General features: G+C 42.1%; 1 protein-coding gene across 1 annotated transcript in view; it reads right to left on the bottom strand.

Annotated features, from left to right (window-relative positions):
• CACNA1C (calcium voltage-gated channel subunit alpha1 C) overlaps positions 1–20,526 on the bottom strand; it is a 1,308,019-nt gene that overhangs the window by 425,536 nt on the left and 861,957 nt on the right. The window contains 1 exon segment of the mRNA XM_030214166.1: positions 17,495–17,667. Coding sequence (XP_030070026.1) covers positions 17,495–17,667 — 173 coding nt within the window.

Raw genomic sequence — 20,526 nt, forward strand, 5'->3', positions numbered from 1 at the left:
GCAGCCAAGGAATGACAGCAAACTGCCGTAAAGGTGATTCTTGCTGATAAAGCCTTGGAAGCCTGTTTAAAGAACTGAATGGAGTAAGATACTGTTTGGACTTTAAGTCTGTGTTAGCTCTGAGCTGGGGAGTAAGCTTGTGTTGGGGGTAGCATCCTGAGTGAATAGGGAGGGGGGGCTGGGCTCCTGATGTGCTACAAATAAATAAATAAAATAAAGGAAAACGCTTTAGTACAAATGTTGAAGAAACAGCTGAGTTGCTATGCACTGTTTGAGGACAGGACAAGGGCAATAGTGGTGGCCACACAACGCCCCGCGCTTAAGCAAGTTGGCAGCCTCTGCCCTCCTGTCTACCTCCAGGTCTGGCATTTCAACCCTCTCTCTAACACCACCCCCCATTCTTGTACCTTAAATGATTTCTCTCCCTGAGTCTACAGCTCACCTATGGCAGCTACTACTACTAATCATTTCTATAGCGCTATTAGACATATGCAGCGCTATACACATCTAAGTTTTTGTACCTGGGGCAACGGAGGGTTAGGTGACTTGCCCAAGATCATAAGGTGCTCCAGCGGGAACTGAAACCCAGGTTGCCTGCTCACTAACCATTAAGCTACTCCTCCACTCCAGTGATTCTGCTGCACTCCCAGACTTTCTCTCTATGAGACCCACCCCTTCTGACGTAAGTTTCTGTTTCTACAGGGGTGAAAGCTGTAGAGGGAAAGTTCCAGGAACAGCCCCCCCCCCCCCCCAAGCAGAGCTATAGATTCAGGGAGAGACATCATTTAAGGTACAGCATGGGGAGGTGCTAGAGAGAGGGGGGATGTTAGAATGGGAGGGGGGTGTTCAAAAATAGGGGCAGACGCTGGACCGTGGGCGGGGTGGGGGCCCACCAAACCTATCTGCACAGGGCCTCCTTGCAAGTGCTAAGGTCGACCCTGTTGAAGACTTATTAAATGACTGGAAAAGTGACTAAATAAATTTGTATTAAGTGTTGCCCTGAAATTAAAGGTTGTATATTGTTTGAGTCTGAACGGAAATAAATTTGCTGCTGTGGAGAAAGAATGTGGAAGTTTGTTTAGTACTCAAGCATTGTACTCTGAAAGCAAAATCCAAAAGGTGGAGTGGAGTAAAGCCTCAAGTGGACCGAACAGAAATAATTTGACTGGTTATCAGAGGGAACATGAACCCCAGTGCTATGCTCCTCATTACCCTCATAACAACATATAGTTTAGAACTCAGAGCTCTTTCCCATATTTTCACATCTTGAACTTAAGTATGCGTGTAAATCACACACAAAAAAGAAGAGAGATTCTAGAACTAATTTATCAATGCTTTGTTCCAGTTTTGCTTCATCTGTTTTTCCCTCTGAAAATCCCTCAAGGTTTCACTGATAAATTTGCAGCAGTTGATATTGGAGCACAGTTATAACAAATTTTCCTCTTCAAAAGCATGCCCAGCACTTAGATACCGCGTTCTAATTTGTAAATAACCACAGGGGATCTTGCTTCCTCGCCTCCATCAACCAATATTATGTTGACTGGCTACTGTAATGTCCCAGTGTTTTAATTTAATCTGCTCATGTTCAGCACCATTGATATCTTATTAAGTAGCACAGAAACAGGTGAATGCATTCAGAAATATGATGCACAATGTCAAAAATGCTAATTTGCAATCATTTATATTACATATGTGTTGCTTTTAAACAATACACTTACATGCTAATGGTGCCACTTTGCTTCACGAATTTCTTTGGTATGTTTTAGAATCACTTTTTTGGATGCAAGTTTTATTACAAGAAAATGAAAATTTAGGAGCCTGTATACTAAAGTGTGGTTATGTGTTTGCACTTACAGTGTGTTAGCCGCAAAGCTTAAGGAATGCAAAGCTTGTGGAGTAACTGCTGGTGGCATGGAGGGGCATATCGAACAGGGGCCTGCCATCTATAAGGCGGCCATCTGTAATGACGGTCCCGTTAAGCGGTGTACCTGACTGTATTATTGAAACAAGATGGCCGGCCATCTTTCGTTTCAATAATACGGTTGGGGCCAGCACAAATCTCAACATTTGGGCTGCCCTTAGAGATCACCGGCATTAGAGATGGCTGCCATTGGTTTTCGCCGATAATGGAAACTAATGCGGCCATCTCAAACCCGGCCAAATCCAAGCCATTTGGTCATGGGAGGAGCCAGCATTTGTAGTGCACTGGTCCCCCTCACATGCCAGGACCAGTGCACCCTAGGGAGCACTGCAGTGGACTTCACAAAATGATCCCAGGTGCATAGCTCCCTTATCTTGTGTGCTGAGCCCCCCAAAACCCACTACCCACAACTGTACAACACTACCATAGCCCTTAGGGATGAAGGGGGGCATCTAGATGTGGGTACAGTGGGTTCAGGTGGGTTTTGGAGGGCTCCCATTTACCACAACAAGTGTACAGGTAGGGGGATGGGCCTAGGTCCGCCTGCCTGAAGTGCACTGCAGTACCCACTAAAAAGTGCTCCAGGGACCTGCATACTGCTGTCATGGAGCTGGGTATGACATTTGAGGCTAGCATAGAGGCTGGCAAAAAAATTATTTTTAATTTTTTTTGGGGATGTGAGGGGGTTGGTGACCACCTGGGGGGAGTAAGGGGAGGTCATCCCCGATTCCCTCCGGTGGTCATCTGTCAGTATGGGCACCTTTTCAAGGCTTGGCCATGAACAAAAGGGACCAAGTAAAGTCGGCAAATGCTCGTCAGGGCCGGCTTTCTTTTTTCCATTATCGGCCGAGGCCGACCATCTCTTAACCACGCCCCCATCCCGCCTTCGGTACACTGCCAACATGCCCCCTTGAACTTTGGCTGGCCCTGCATGGAAAGCAGTTGAAGCCGGTCAAAATCGGCTTTCGATTATACCGATTTGTCCAGCCTTAGGAGAAGGCCAGCCATCTCCCGATTTGTGGCAGAAGATGGCCGCCCTTCTCCTTCGAAAATAAGCAAGATAGTTACTCCAAAGGTCAGACGCTTACCAACCTCGGCAGACAGAGCAGGAAGGACATCTACACTATCGCTGATACAGTTACCATGGGCCAATGCAGAAAAAAACAAACAAACCTAATCCTCCGTTCAAACACCCAACCCATCACATACTCATCCAATCAACATTTAACCTGCCCCAAAAGCCCCCCCCCCCCATCAGCATCCCCAATTCTCCTGACAGCCTCTGAACAACATCCCTACACAAACCCTTACCCCCTAACCCCCACGACACTTACTGGGGATCTCCCTGGTGGGGTAATGGTGGGGCAGGAGTCATCCCGGGACTCTCCTTCCCCCTTGCTGCTTGGGATCAAAATGACAGCTGTGACTCCTACCTGTACTATCTCTTTAAGCCCCTATGTGCCTGTGTTCCCTTATAAACTAAGGAGCCCAGAACCAACCCCAACAGCATGCAAATTTATATCAACTCTGGAGAAAGTGTAAAATTGTATGTATATATTTTACAATATATTTTTGTCCCCTGCAACTCTGCCCCTGCTGGACCCAAACTACACCCCCATGAATTCCTATCTGTGTACGTTTCCTACGTGCTATCTTTCCATGCACCTTAAGGTGGTTTGCCTAGTGTTTAAGATCTTAGGGGGCCCTTTTACTAAGGCGCGTAGGTGCCTACGCGCGTACAACACACGTCAAATTGGAACTACCTCCCGGCTACCACGTGCCCCAGGTGGTAATTCGATTTTGACGTGCATCCAAAACAAGCGGTAGAAATTTTCTACCGCCTGGCGCTTCTCCTGTGGTATCGGCAGTGTATGCGTGCTGATGATTACCGCCAGGTTAACGCATGAGACCTTACCGTTAAGTCAATGGGTGGTGGTAAGGTCTCATGACGAAAATGGACATGTGCTGGTTTTATTATTTCTTTCGCACGTACATTTTCGCCCCCCCCCCTAAAAAGAAAAGGCCTTTTTGCTGGTGTGCTGAAAAATGGAACTGCGCACATCCAAAACACGCATCTACATCAGCGCAGGCCATTTTTAGGAACGCCTTAGTAAAAGGGTCCCTTAGAAGGCTACTGCCCAGAGAGATTATCTCAACTGGTGGAACTAAGGAGTTCACCCAGGAGCTGGAATTTATTTTATTTTATGTTAATTACATTTGTACCCCGCACTTTCCCACTCATGGCAGGCTCAATGCGGCTTACATATTGTATACAGGTACTTATTTGTACCTGGGGCAATGGAGGGTTAAGTGACTTGCCCAGAGTCACAAGGAGCTGCCTGTGCCCTGAAGTGGGAATTGAACTCAGTTCCTCTGGCTTTTCAATGGTCAGAATGTGAGATTTAAAAGCAAATATTTCTCATTCTTTCATATATTCTGCGCACAATTATGGAATGATCTCCGTATTAAAATCCGTTCTTTAAGAAGCTATTTTTCTTTTTGCAAAATGGTGAAGGCTTATTTGTTCTCTTTTAAAGAAATAGTTTATGATCAGTTTTACGGCCCTGTTTACAAAGGCACACTAGCGTTTTTAGTGTGCGTTAACTGCGTAAATGCCCATAATATTCCTATGGGTGTCTACATGGTTAGCGCATGCTAAAAACGCTGGCGTACCTTTTTGAACAGGGCCTTTAGTCAATCCTGTTCTATTTTTGTATCCTGCTTAGAACCTCAACTGAGGGAGTTGGTGGGTTATAAGTCCATTATAACATAACATCTACTTTTTATTGCATGAGTAAAGTAAAAAGGAGCAACATTCTTCACTTCCCAATTGTAACGGTCTCAAATACAAACTAACGCATGCGTCAACCTTTCCTACCTGAGTACACAATTCTGGAATGCGTTGCCGGCGAAACCTAAAAACGATCTATGACCAAGCCAACTTCCGAAGTCTATTGAAGACCCATCTCTTCAACAAGGCATACAACAAGGATCAACAATTATGAACTCCTGTACACATACCCAGAACTGCCCTTACAATATCTGACTGCCAAACCACTATCATGTTTTTTCACTATTACTAATGCACATTTTCTATATAATTCTTATACAGTTCTTAAATATTTCTTACTATGATTGCTTGCTATGTACTATCATATTCTACATTCATGTTACCCAAAATCCTTCTGTTATACTAAATGTATACTTTCTCATGTATTCTCACTATTCTTGATGTATTGTAGGCCACATTGAGCCTGCAAAAAGGTGGGATAATGTGGGATACAAATGCAACAAATAAATAAATAAATTGTACCAACTAGCAGCAGGATGTTTGGGTTCTTTTGCATCTGTATAAACTTGAGGAAATTTTTACTCTTTGAAAATTCAATAAAGCTACATGGCTACAAAAGTACATGTGTGCATTTTGCTGTGTCTATTGCTGTGGTTACCCAGGAACACTATGCACATACATTAGAAAATTCCCTATATATGCTTAAATTCGGTTTCCCAATAGGCTCCCTTTTTGAGCAGCCTAGTAAAATGAGATGATTAATATGGATCTGCTTGAGGGAAAATGTTTCACTCTGTTTTGGCTTTTTTCCTAAGTTTGAATGTTTTCTTAAGCTTGTTTCATACATTTGTTTCAATAAAAAAAAATTGTAACAAGTATTAGAACATTTAATGTGCTCTAATTGACGTAACACATGTTAATCTGTAGGTTACAGGCATTACGTTACATTATATTACAAGCTGCATTTGTAACCCACGATTACCATACACGTTCAAGGCGGTTCACATTATAAGAAACTGAGCATAGTCAGGAGAACGACGAATGACATTTCCTTAAGATCCAACAATCCATTTTAAGTCACCTAGATAACACACATTTCTGAGATAGAAAACCCAGTCCTCCGATCAATATTCATTAAGGGGGCTCTTTTATTAAAGTCCATTAAATAGTGCGTCAGTTAGAATGTGATAACAGCTACTATCCTGGTTACCAGTTCATTATCACATTTATTTTAAGATCATAACCTTGGCTCATAAAGGGATAGTAGGGCTTCCGCAGGGGTAGCGCATGGCAAAACAACACTACTGCCGGGCATGCCCAGGCGCCCCGGCCGTAGTTCTGAGTTTGCCACATGCCATTTCCTGCACTAGAAAACAAATTTTATTTTATAGCACAGGTGGCAGACAGTAGGCATTCCTGGTGGTAATCAGGCAGTGTGAGCACATTGCCGCATGCTGTCCAATTACTGCTGGGTTAACGCATGAACCCTTACTGCCTAAACAGATCATAGTAAGGGTTCAGACAGTAAATGGCTGCATGCTAATTTTGATATTCGTGCACGGCCATTAACTCCAAAACAAATGCCTTTTCTCCCTGCTGCGGTAAAAAGTGTCCTGGTGCGCAGCAATCCCACTTGCCAACAATACCAGGGGCCACTCTTTACCACAGCTTGGTAAAAGGGCCCCAAAATTTATTACGAGCATTCTCCTTCTTATTTCTGAAGGTTAGCTATACCATATACTCCAATATGGGCATTAAAGTCCTTGCAAGATTTTGGGATGGTGTTGCTCCATATTTCTAAAGCCGCGGTAGAAGACCGGGGCATGCCAGTATGATGTATCCATTGGCTCAGATCCCTTGAAAAAGCGACAGTGAAACAGGTGCCTGTCGGGGTCTGCTGAGTTTCCAGATAAGCGATACTGCATTTGATAGCTTTTTGATATCGCCAGTAATTCCATCACGGTTTTTGAGTGCTTGCAATATTTTTTAAAGAATGATAAATGAAGACTAATGAGTCAGAAAGATACAATATAATTGAAAACAAAACACATAAAAAAATTATAACCTGCAGTTAAAAGTAAAAAGTAAAGCGGAAGCGAGATGTACATGACAATTCCTCAGTAAACAAATGAAACAGCAAAACCTGTTACAGGATTTTGCTATTGCAAACCTCATCACACAAACAGTGGATAGTCTCATGTTAAATTTGCTGTTCAGTGAATACAGTCTATGAGGATTATGGAGTTGCTTGAGGTTGTTGAATTGGTTACTGGTCTCCAGCCAAACAGAATCGTGATGAGTTAGATCACATCGAAGTGGAGGTGAAGCTGAAGCTGGTTGCAATTCTTGGTGATCAGACATATGTCTCTTGTACAACAGACTGCTGGTCATCCCATTGAAAAGTTTAAATTGGGTGACTGTCCACTGGATGGATAAAGTAGAGAGGAAGTCTGCTTGTCTGGCCTAAATACTGAAGTGTTCTCACTCATTTGACATTTTGCATCAGTTCTTGAAGATATTCACATAGAGTTTGCCATCAGATGAAAATTGTTAGAACAACAGATAATGATTTCAACTTTGTGAAAGCTTTCTCTGTAATTGGACAGCATGACGATGATACCAAAGATGAAGACGCAGATGATAATGACAATGATGAGGATAAAGTATTCATTGCTAAACAGAAGTCAAGTGTTTCAGAGATTCACTTGATGAATACTTGCAGACCCAGTCATATGACATCAGTAATATTGCAGCCTGTGGGGGTCTTTTACTAAAGCTTAGCTCAAGTTATGTGCAGCAGGGCCCATAGGAATAAAATGGGCCCTGCTGCAGATAACTCAAGCTGCTTTAGTAAAAGACCCCGTCTGATATAAAGAAAATTTTATCAGACTGAACAATCCACTTCCTGCTAGTGCAGTGGTTGAACACCTTTTTTTGTACTGGATTAGTGATTTCCAAGTGCACTTGAATGAGTGACATCATTTTCAAAATTTAGTTTTACTAAAAGCAAAGTAGATGGAATTTTAGAGCAATAAAGTTGTTGGGGATAAAACCGTTTAAAAAGTTGAATACATCATAGCTGTGGAACTTTTACTTTTTACTCAAAAAGTATATTATATTAGGCAATACGTTTTTTATTTTCACTTTAGTAAAATTTTTAATATGTTCTTCACTGTATTTTGACTTTTTCTTAAGTATTAAAATATTCATTTATTTTTACTTAAGTACTTTGACCTAGTACTTTGAACAACACTGCATGAACTATAGATTTATTTCAGTGTTCCCTCTTGCCTGAATCAATACACCAACATGATGTGATAATGCAGAACAATAACAGTAATCGCTTGCAATTTCCATTCTACTCTGTAGTACAGTCTCTCTTTTCAATGAAAATCACAAGTCAACCCTACTATGGAAAAGCTATTTGTGTCATCATTAGATTCCCCATTTCTGTTCTCATAGTTTATTAATTTTCATTTAATATTCCAAGACTCCGGTACAGGCTTCAATAGCTTGCAATGAATGAAAGACTTCTATTCTATGATATGCTTTTCTCACAAGCTCTAACTTCATGGCTGTTGCAAAGGTTTCTGGTGCCCTAGCCAAATCTTAAGCCCCACTCCCCAGTAACTTTCAGGTCCCTAGTCTGTTCAAACCTCCCAAAACTTTGATAATTAAAATGAAGTATCATATAATATTTCCCTATGTCTTCTTAAGAATCATCGCCCCATTTATTGTGGTCTGAGATTTCCTTATTATACCGCCATTATATTCTTCCTTGTAAGAATTATTTATTTTTCTTTCTTTTCAGTTGGAAAATTTCTGGTCAAGCTTGTAATGTCCTGTTAATAATTTGTGTAATGCCCTGGTAAGCTGAGTTTGGAAATTTCTCCAGAGGATTACTAGACTGCTGTATAACTCTCCAGAGTCACCAAAGGGAGGGAGAACAGTAACAGATGGGAAGGGCCCAGCCTGTAGGAAGGATTAGTAAAGAGTAACTGACAGTAGATGTTATAGTGGGGTGGAGTTGAAAGGAGAATTAATGAGCACATGGGCTTTGGTTGCCTTCATCCCTGTCAGGATGAGATACATCCCAGTATACTGAGGTCCGGGGGACCTCTTAAAGATTTATTTAATAGATCTTTAGAGATGGGAGAAGTTCCGCGGGATTGGAGATGAGCGGATGTGGTCCCTCTTCACAAAAGTGGAGACAGAGAAGAAGTGGGAAACTACAGAATTGCTAAGTCTCACATCAGCGTAGGAAAAATAATTGAGTTGCTGCTGAAAGAAAGGATAGTTAACTTTCTAGAAGCCAATGGGTTACAGGACCCAAGGCAATATGGCTTTACCAAAGGAAAAATCCTGCCAAAGAAATCTTATTGACTTCTTTGACTGGGTAAGAACTGGATGAAGGATGTATGCTAGATGTAATCTACTTGGATTTCAGCAAAGCCTTTGATATGATCCCCCACAGAAGATCGTGAATAAGCTGAAAGGGTTGAACTTAGGACCACAAGTGTTGAACTGGATAGGAAACTGGTTGACCGACAGGTGGCAGAGGGTGGTGGTAAATGGAATTCGCTCTGAGGAAGGAAGGTAAGCAGTGGAGTTCCTCAGGGGTCGGTGCTGGGGCCTATACTGTTTAATATATTGTGGGAGATATTGATGAAGGGTTAGAAGGAAAGGTTTGCCTTGTTGCGAATGACATGAAAATAGCCAATAGAGTGGATACCCTGGAGGGAGTAGAAACAATGAGAAGGGATCTCCAAATGTCAGAAGAATGGTCAAGTTAAAATTTAATGCCAAGAATTGTAGAGTGATGCACTTGGATGTGCAGAAACCCAAAAGAGAGATATCGGATAGGAAGGGAGAGATTAGTAAGCTTGATTCAGGAGAGACACCTTGGGGTGTTGGTGTCCGAGGATCTAAAGGTGAAGAAACAATGTGACAAGGCGATGGCCGTGGCCAGAAGGATGCTAGGCTGCATAGAGAGGGGTATAACCAGCAAAAGAAAAGGAGGTGTTGATGCCCCTCTACAAGTCGTTGGTGAGGCCCCACTTGGAGTATTGTGTTTCATTTTTGGAGGTCATATCTTGCTAAAGATGTAAAAAGACTGGAAGCGTTGCAAACCGTACGAGGAGAAACTTGCCGACCTGAACATGTATACCTTGGAGGAAAGGAGAAACAGGGGTGACATGATACAGATGTTCAAATATTTGAAAGGTAGTAATCAGCAAACAAACCTTTTCCAGAGATGGGAAGGCAGTAGAACTAGAGGACATGAATTGAGGTTGAAGAAGGGCAGACTCAGGAGTAATGTCAGGAAGTATTTTTTCACAGAGAGGGTGGTGGAGGTGAATACACTAATGGAATTCAATCATACGTGGGATAAACACAAAGGAATCCTGTTTAGAAGGAATGGATCCACGGAATCTTAGCGGAGATTGGGTGGCAACGCCGGTAATTGGGAAACTAAACCAGTGCTGGGCACACTTGTATGGTCTACGCCCTGATCATAACTGAATAGATATGGATGGGCTTGACTGTAAATTTTAAGGGGCTTCGACATTAGCTTAGAACTTTAGTACAAGAAAGAGTGCTGGGGAGACTTCTACAGTCTGTGCCCTGAGAATGGCAGGACAAATCAAACTCGGATATACAGTGCACTCCATTTAAGTGCATGTCAGATAAGCGCATGCTCTGTTTAACTGCATGCCGTACTTCGGTCCCGTTTTTGGGCACCATCAATTTCTATGGGGACAAACTTCGGTTTAGCACACCACTGATAAGTACAAGATTCGCTTATATGTATGGTTTAAGACTGCTCCTCTGCAGGAAGACTCCGCATAAGCGCACGCACGGATATGGAAGCCGATTGGCATGTGACAATCAATGAGATTTCAAATTACCGCCCCTTTAACTGCACAGGCAGAATAAGCGAAGAATGTTGTTAAAGTGTACACTGGGGTCGTCGTCGCTGCGGAACCGTAAGACTTTAACACTGGCTGAACAAATAGAATTTCTTAAAAAATTAAAAAACAAACAAAGTCAAGCATCTATTGCTAAAGAACATGGTGTCAATCCCAGTCAAATTTCACGTGTCTTGAAGCAGAAATCCACAATGGAAACGAAAATGGGCGGGAAAAGCTAAGGAGGTAGAAGGTGCTCTTCTTCGTGGTTTTCTCGAGTCAAAGCAGTTTCCTGTCAGTGGTCCACTGCTTCTACTACTACTACTACTATTTAGCATTTCTATAGCGCTACAAGGCGTAACGCAGCGCTGCACAACATAGAAGAAAGACAGTCCATGCTCAAAGAGCTTACAATCTAATAGACAAAAAAATAAATAAAGTAAGCAAATCAAATCAATTAATGTGAACGGGAAGGATAGAGGGAGGGTAGGTGGAGGCGAGTGGTTACAAGTGGTTACGAGTCAAAAGCAATGTTAAAGAGGTGGGCTTTCAGTCTAGAAAACTAACCCGCTAGCTGGAAAGTCTTGGACTAACTGAATTCAAAGCCACTGTTGGATGGTTGAAAGATAGAAGGAGAGGAACAACATAAAATTCAGAAACAGCATGGTGAGAAACAAGACGCTGATGACTTTGGAGCTGAAAATTGGGTTGTTTCAGTTCTTCCTCGTGACATTTTCAATGCTAATGAAAACGGTCTCTACTGGTGAGTGATTCCTGATGGAACACTTGCATTCAAACATGCCGAAACTACTGGAGGTAAAACGTCGAAGGACCGACTGACGACCCTCCTTTGCTGCAATATGGATGGGAGTGAGAAGTTGGAAACCACTCATCATTGCAAAGAGCAAACAGCCCCGTTGCTTCAAGAAAGTTAAGTGACTTCCTGGGTCATACGAGGCCTAAGGCAAATTCATGGATGACTGGGGGAAATTTGGAAGCAGTGGCTAAAGAAGTTAGACACTAGAATGCGAGCACAAAAGTGTCAGATTTTGTTGCTTTGTGATAGTTGTGCTGCACACAGTGATGATGTCAGGCTGTCTAACGTCAAGGTGGTCTTCCTGCCACCAAACACTACCTCTCTGATCCAACCTATGGATCAGGGCATAATAGCCAATTTCAAACAACATTATCGGGCTCTTGTGCTATGTCGTCTGATGAGCGTTATGGATGACCAGACTGGCAAGGATAAACGTGCTGTTGAACTGGCTCGAAATCTATCACTGTTGGACTCCCTACATATGCAGAAAGAAGCCTGGAATCATGTTACACAGGCAACCATTGTGAACTGCTACAAGCGGGCAAGCTTTGTTAAGGATGTGGAGAGGGATGAAACAGATGCAGCTGTTGCAAACGCTTCAGATGAACAGGTTATTGACATCCCAGCCGGTGTTACTGAAGAGGAGTTCCATCGCTACGTAAGCTGTTGATTACGATCTACACAATAACTAAGACAGCACTGATGTCGAGATAGGTGGCTACACGCAGGCAACAACAGCTGATGATAGAACAGATGGTGACATGAGCAGCGAGGCACATGCTGATGAAATTCAACAACCTCCTCCTGTCACTTTTGCAAGAGCGCGGAGAGTCTCAACACCGTGCGGGCCTATCTGGATGCCACTGGATGTCAGTGCTATGACAGTTTTTACCGTCTGGCAGACGTAGTCTATGGAACTCACAGACCCATATTGTACAGAGGACTATAACTGATTACTTCAAGTAAGCCTAACGTCAGTTAACGGAGACTGTATACTGTACGTATAATAATAAACAGTACTGTACATATGTTTATCAGATGTCAAGCTTTTTTGGGTCACAACGGTTAAGTGCACACTCCGGTTAACTGCATGCATTTCTTTGGTCCCAGACCCTTGCAATTAAGTGGATTGCACTGTACATATAAAGTATCAAATACCATGTAAAATGAGTTTTTCTTGTTGGGCAGACTGAATAAAGAGGAGGTTTTTGCCAACAAAGCATTAACTGGAAAGTGAGGAGTGCTCCGGGTGGGTAGCTTCCGATCAGATACCGCATACAGTTCAAGCTTCTCCTACTAACCTACAAATGCACTCAATCTGCAGCCCCTCCTTAACTCTCTACCCTCATCTCCCCTTACGTCCCTACCCGTAACCTCCGCTCTCAAGACCAATCCCTCCTTTCAGTACCCTTCTCCACCACTGCCAACTCTAGACTCCGCCCTTTCTGCCTCGCCTCACCCCATGCTTGGAACAATCTCCCTGAGCCCATACGCCAGGCCCCCTCCCTACCCATCTTCAAATCATTGCTCAAAGCCCACCTCTTCAATGTCGCTTTCGGCACCTAATCACAACATCTCTATTCAGGAAAACTAGACTACCCCAACTTGACATTTCGTCTTTTAGATTGTAAGCTCTTCTGAGCAGGGACCGTCCTTAGTTATTAATTTGTACAGCGCTGCGTAACCCTAGTAGCGCTCTAGAAATGTTAAGTAGTAGTAGTAGTAGTAGAAAGGGTTAACCCAGCTCTTTGGCACCACAGGCTGCAGCTCGTGGAAGTACCCCTCTGGAGGAGATCTGATCCTGAGTGGATCCAACAGGTGGATAAAGCGCAGTAGGACAGCTTGCTGCAGAAAGCGCTGCATGCCCAGCCTTGGATTGTTCTGCCTCAAAGGATGGGTATTGGTGGACCGGTGATGCTGTAAAAAAGTACATACCCTAGGATTTATAAGGAGACTGTTAATTAAGTAGTTAAGATGTACACCAAGACTCTTGCAGCAAATTAACTATTCAATTTGCTGCAAGAGTCTTGGTGTACATCTTAACTACTTAACTATTTTGATATCAAGTGGTCTGTTTTGTTACAAGAAAGTATGACGTTTGGATACCTGCCTGTTGCAGCATTCCAGTAACGTTTGTTTTGCATAAAAATACAAATCCTGGAGAGCTTCTTTGGAGAGAATTTGCTTTCAGACTGAGAAAGAAATAAAGCAAAAGTGTGGCTTAAAACTCTACAGCCTACCGGGATCAAACCCGGCCCCGGCTTGTGGCCAGCTCAGTAAGAAATAAAACTTTTGCTATGACCCAGGTTCAAGATTGACCCAAAGAGCTAGCTGGTACCCGGAACTTTGTGGTAAGACCAGGGCTACATTTGTAAATGTTATACAAATAATAATAAGAAAAGAACTATTACAATCATTCTACAACAATTCTAAGACAACACATAACTGGACATCATGGGTTAAATATTCAGCTGATGTTATTCAGTAATTATTTGGCCGCCACCAAGTTGTGGTTGGGTATTTAATGCCGAACTATGTCTGGGCACTGGCAGTGTGTGGCTAGATGTCCCTTATCCGATTAAGCCACGGTAAAAAATATTTTTGGCATGCACTGAGCCATTTATTACTGCGGTTGGGAAAAATAGCATTTTTTAATGAGGCAGTAAATTGACGTACACTAATATTAAAGGTAGTGTGCGGCTATTTACTGCCTGAGCCCTTACTACCACCCATTGACCTAGCGGTAAGGGCTCACGTGCTATTCATGATTAAGTGCCACTGAGTGCCAATGGATAGCCCCACACAAGTGATTTAACAGAGCAGGAACCTTCCTGCCAGGTTAAATCAATTTGAATATCGACCTCTAAATTTTTAAATACTGACCGGTCTATATTTATTCTGCAGTGGTCAGTGTTTTTTAAATGATGACTGCAATGGGCAGAATTAACCCTGGATATTTAGTACCGGGTCATGTTTGGGCACTGGCACTGAATATCTGGGAATAATTCACATTATCCAATGGTAAATGGGCAGGAGCAATGTCAATTCCTTCTGCTTCAAAACGGCTGCCTCAACCTCTAAAAACATGCCTTTAGTGCCTAAAAAGATCCAACTGTTTTACTTTCAGGCCGAATTAGTTTTGATCCTGAACTCTATACTTAACTTGCTTCCCTGCTCCAGAGATTGAGATGATTATACTATCCTTCTGAGGAGTTCTGTCCCTTTCTCTTTTCGCTTCCCTCTAATATATCAGTGGACTATATAGTCTGGATCACTTGAAAAAATGTTTTCAGAGACCAAAATAAATTCAAGATTGTTGAAGATATTTACATTTGCTAAGATACATAAGAACATAAGAGTAGCCATATTAGGTCAGACCAATAGTCCATCTAGCCCAGTATCCTGTTTCCAACAGTGGCCAAGCCAGGTCAAGTACCTGGCTGAAACTCAAATCATGGCAACATTCCATGCTACAAATCAAAGGGCAAGCAGTTGCTTCCCCATGTCTGTCTCAATAGCAGACCATGGACTTTTCCTTCAGAAACTTGTCCAAACTTTCTTAAACCCAGATACGCCAGCGGCAGTTACCACATCCTTCGGCAAAGAGTTCTAGAGCTTAACTATTCATTGAGTGAAAAAATATTTCCTCCTATTTGTTTTCAAAAGTATTTCCATGTAACTTCCTTGAGTGTCCCCTAGTCTTTGTACTTTTGGAACAAGTAAAAAATCGATTTGCTTCTACTACCAGTCAGGATTTTGCAGACCTCAACCATATCTCCCCTCATCCATCTTTTTTCCAAGTTGAAGAGCCCTAACCTCTTTCACCTTTCCTCAAATGAGAGGAGTTCCATCCCCTTTATCATTTTGGTTGCTCTTCTTTGGACCTTTTCTAATTCTGCTATATCTTTTTTGAGATATTGCGACCAGAACTGAATGCAGTACTCAAAGGTGAGGTCATACCATGGAGTAATACAGAAACACTATAGTATTTTTGGTCTTATTTATTATCCTTTTCCTAATAATTCCTAGCATTCTGTTTGCTTTTTTGGCAGCCACCGCACACCCAGCAGAGAAGATTTCAGCGTCACCTAGATCTTTTTCTTGCATGTTGACCCCAAGGTGGCTAGCATCAGGTAACTATGATTCGGATTATTCTTTCCAATGTGCATCACCTTGCATTTGTCCACATTAAATTTCATCTGCCATTTGGTTGCCCACTTCCAATTTCCTAAGGTCTTCCTGCAATATTTCACAGTCCGCATTTGTTTTAACAATCTTGAATAGTTTTGTGTCATCTGCTAATTTAATCATCTCACTCATCGTCCTGATTTACATATCATTTATAAATATATTAAATAAAACCAGTCCCAGTACTAATCCCTGTGGCACTCCAGTGTTCACCCTCCTTCATTGAGATAAATTACCATTTAACCCTACCCTGTTTTTTGTTCAATAACCAATTCCTAATCCACACCAGAACACTGCCTCCTATCCCATGACTCTTTTTTTCTCAAAAGTCTGTCATGAGGAACTTTATCAAAAGCTTTCTGAAAATCTAGATATACTACATCAGTGGGCTCACCTTTATCCACATGTTTATTTACGCCTTCAAAGAAATGAAGCAAATTGGTGAGGCAAGTTTCCCTTGGCTGAACCCATTCTGACTCTGTCCCATTAAACCATGTTTGTCTAAGTGTTCCATAATTTTATTCTTTATAATAGTTTCCACTATTTTGCCCAGCACCGACATCAGGCTTACCAGTCTGTAATTTCCATGATCATCCCTGGAACCAATTTTAAAAATCGGCATCACATTGGCCACCCTCCAATGTTCAGGTACTACAGATGATTTTAACCACAGGTTACATATTTCAGCAAATCAGCAATTTCATGAGTTCTTTGAGTATCCTTGGATATATGCCATCCGGTCCAGGTGATTTACTACTCTTTAATTTGTCAATTTGGATCAGTACATCTTCCAGGTTCACTGAAACTTTTCAGTTCCTCCACATCATCACACTTGAAAACCATTTCTGTACAGGCAGATCTCTTACACCTTCTTTCGTAAAGACTGAAGCAAAGAATTCATTCAGTTTCTCCACTATGGCCTTGTCCCTTCTGAGTATCTCTTTAGCTGCATTGTAGTCAGGGTATGCCTGACTAAATTGCATTTGTATATTTAACAGTGCCAGAGGTGACAAACACTGATTAAGAAAAATATATTCTCAGAAGATTAGAATATTTGCAAACTTTACAGCACTCCTAACAGAACATACTTATTCCAAATTCAAATGCAAATCCAATAAGGACAACTACTCTGCTTATCACTATTATTTTTGTAATATATGTTCCCATATACACATGGACCAACATCTCAAAATGATTAGGGGCAACAAATTACCCCTCCCTGGACACACTGTAGGAGCTTGCTGAATATTAGGAGTGCTCAGCACCCACTGGAACCACAGAGCTGACTCCAATGTCCATATTGGACTAAATGCTATATAAGGTGCATAAAATTTGGTGCTGAAAAAAATGACAGCGCTATTCTATAAACTGTGCTTAAAGTTAGGTGCAGTTTATAGAATAGTGCTTATGCCTGGGAACCACAACTACATTTAGATGCAGCCATATAATTATGCACATAACTGAAAGGAACACTCCTAATCCACCCATGACCCTCCTGTTTCCACTCCTCTTTTTTAGACTTGCACGTAAAATTTAGGTGCATGTCCCGAACTAATATGTATGCTCCTACATTTTAATTAGTGCCAATAATTGCTTGTTAAAAAGCCAATTATCAACACTAATTAGCTCATTATTCAATTAAATTGTGTGCACAAATTGTGCACACACCCAAATTTGCGTGCATAATTTCAGCACTTTTCATGGAATTTGGGGGATAATCACCTTTGACCAGAACAAACCATGATCAAAATAAGGTCACAGGATGTTTTCAGCAAAATTATTCTTTGCTGTGTCATGCTCTCTCTCTCTCTCTCTCTTTTTTTTCTACAAGGTGAAATATAAAGCAATAGAGGAAGATAATGGCTTACTGTTTCTGGGTTTTTCCTCATCCATTCCTTCATCTTCATTCTCTGGATCAATATCTTCTGCCTGAGTTATCCAGTCTAAATATCCTTTTAGGTCCTCTTCAAGTTGTTGTTTCTCTCGCAGCTTTTGGAAGTCTCCCCGAGCTTTTGCTTTCTCTCTTTCCTTGGAAAACTCTCTGGCATGGGAGGAGAGGAGGTGAGGGGATCACATCAAGCAGTCATAGAGAGGGAAGGAAGATGAGAGATTGGAAGACAGTGTCATTAGACTGGTCTTATAAATAGACGTAATGCATATATGAAGAAACTAAAAACGCATTTCTTATTTATATTGAAAAGACTATTGTGCAGAATCTTTCAGAGTTGTTTAATGGAGGACACATCAAGAATCTTTTAGATTGTAAGCTCTGTCGAGCAGGGACTGTTTCTTCATGTTCAAGTGTACATCGCTGCGTACGTCTAGTAGCGTTATAGAAATTATAAGTAGTAGTAGTAGTTATCTGTCTTCTGTTTACTCCAAAATCAAACTAAAAAATAAAACATTTTTCTTTTTTTGACAGAAAATCTTCATAAAATTAAGGGCAATTTTTAAATCTATTTAGCCAAATTTCAGTTTCTCTGAAAATCACTCCCCTGTACATGGGCATCCACAGTACAGGGGCCTGCATGTCCATGTGTGTAAACCATTTATTTGCACATGGTGTTAACTTCCTAGAGATGGAAAAGAATAGCGACAGTAAACAACAGGCCCTGACAGTCACACAAACTCAACAGTTATCAACATTTTATATCCCTGGGGTCCATATTTAAAGGCATATATCTGGGTGGGAGCTGCTCCTAATTCTGATAAGAGCCAGTGAGAGGGATATTCAGCAGCACTAACTGGACAGTGGTTTATTTGGTCAGCATTGCTATTCAGACCGTAAACTGGATAACTATGGATAAAGTTAGGACAGCTTTTTTGCCCACTCCAATTCAGGGGAATAGCCAGGTCCATCCTACCATTAAAGTAGAGGGGGCCCAGGTTCCTGAGGCCCCTCTGTGGCTATGCCACTGTTCCTACTGCCTTTTATTACAACAGCCTTTTTGCTGTCCAAATAAACCCTGGCTCCTCCCAAGTTCCACCCACAGACCGACATGACACTGTTCAGTTAGTGCTTCTGAATATCCCTTTCATTGGCACGTATCAGGATTAGAAGCCGCTCCTTCCCAGATAAACGCCTTTGAATACTGACCTCAGTAGCCTCAGTTTTTTTGCTGTCCTAATTTTATCTGGATATCTATCTAGTTAGTGGTCTGAATATCGCCACTAAGTGGATAGCACAATCATTCAGCACTGACTTCAGATATTCAGTGGCAGCTAGAGAATGACACGGGGCCAAAGCTTGTCCCAGTGGGCTCTGTCCCCATCCCTGTCCCATCCTGGCAGGCTTTTCTCTGTCCCAACCCGTCCCTGCAGGCCCTGCCTCCATCCCTGCCCCACCCCACGGATTCTGTCCCCATCCCCGTCCCATCCCTGCGGAATCTGTCCTCATCTGCAGAAGCCTAAAACAATTATTATTTTATATTTAAATCTTTTTATTAAAGTATAAAAAGGAATAATATTCTGTGCAACTGTTGTTTATAAATCACAAATAGAAATTAATATTAACAACAAGCAACTATAATAACCCCCCGACCACCACCTCCTCCACCACCCTCTACCCTTCCAACCCCAAAAACAGCTGATTTCTACCATCCCAAGGAACCCAAAACTACCCTGTTAAAGTGTCCAGGGGTATAAAATACTACCTGCTCTGCATGCCCTAGTGAGGGAGAATGTGAGAGAAAAAATGTGCCTGCTGTCCTCCATCTGCAGCCCCTGTTGCTGCTTCCACGGCTCTTGACTGCTCTGTTTCCACCTCTAAGCCCAACGTTATTTGGTCCTGCCCCCCACTAATGTCATCTGCTGGACTTGGGGAAGCAGCAGCAAATTACCACCAAATGGGTGAACCATAGGGGTTTCCCCCTTGGAATGACTCCTTTGAGAGCCAGCAGGATTTTGCTGCAGGGTATTTTTTATGATTTTATAGTGTATTTTACCATGATGCCTTTCTTAGTGTTAATTTTATTATTAATTTACATTTTATTTGCTTATGATATTTTTGATGATTGTTGATATTTCTTATTTTATGGATACCTTTGAATGACTACGCTACTGTTTGCATTAGAGCCATCATCCAACAGTACATCAAGGAACATTAGGAAATACACTGCAGCTAGGGACACCATTGTGTGAACTCCCTGAAACTGTGCCTGCTTGATATGACTATATTGATATCTGGGAGGTCACGTCTGAGGCTGCATCCCTTCTCCATAACCAATGCATATATAAGTGGTGATGGTGCATTTATTGTACCCTGCTGTGGGCACAAATAGTGAAAATCATGTAAGAACTGAAGACTATTATATTAGATCAGACTCTTTGGTTAGGGCACTGGGGAGAGGGGCAAAGGATGGTCACAAAGGAGGGAGGATGAGAGAACAGAAGGGGCACAAGGAGAAGGCCAGTTGTGGAGCCATTATGGAGGATGAAAAACATGTTTAGGTTTATGTTTATTCCACACTTGATATACTGCCTCTCTGTAAATACAGTCAAAGCGGTTTACATAAGGAAGAAGGGAGAGGAAATTATTTTGAGAAATCTTTTGGCTACTTATGTGTCCTATTCTATTTGTTTTGGCTAGCTGTGACTGAAGGACATATGGCAGGTATTTTTTCTTCTCCTATCCACACTACTCTATTGTAATTCCTGTTCTTGCCTTCCCCTTTTCACTTTTTGGGGCCCTTTTACAGAGCAGTGGTAAGTGCAACATGGGCTTTACCGGTTCGGTATTCCAGGACTACTGTTGGCCCAACTGGCAGTAGTTCTGGGTCAAGCGTGTGTCATTTCATGGGAATCCCCTCCCTGGGAAATGGTTAATGTGGCGGTAACCCGGGTGGTAATTGGCAACCACCGTGCGCTACCAGGTTACTGCTGGTGGTAAGGACCTCCCGCC

The sequence above is a fragment of the Microcaecilia unicolor genome, chromosome 9, assembly GCF_901765095.1.
Source record: "Microcaecilia unicolor chromosome 9, aMicUni1.1, whole genome shotgun sequence".
In the NCBI taxonomy this organism is placed as follows: Eukaryota; Metazoa; Chordata; class Amphibia; order Gymnophiona; family Siphonopidae; genus Microcaecilia; species Microcaecilia unicolor.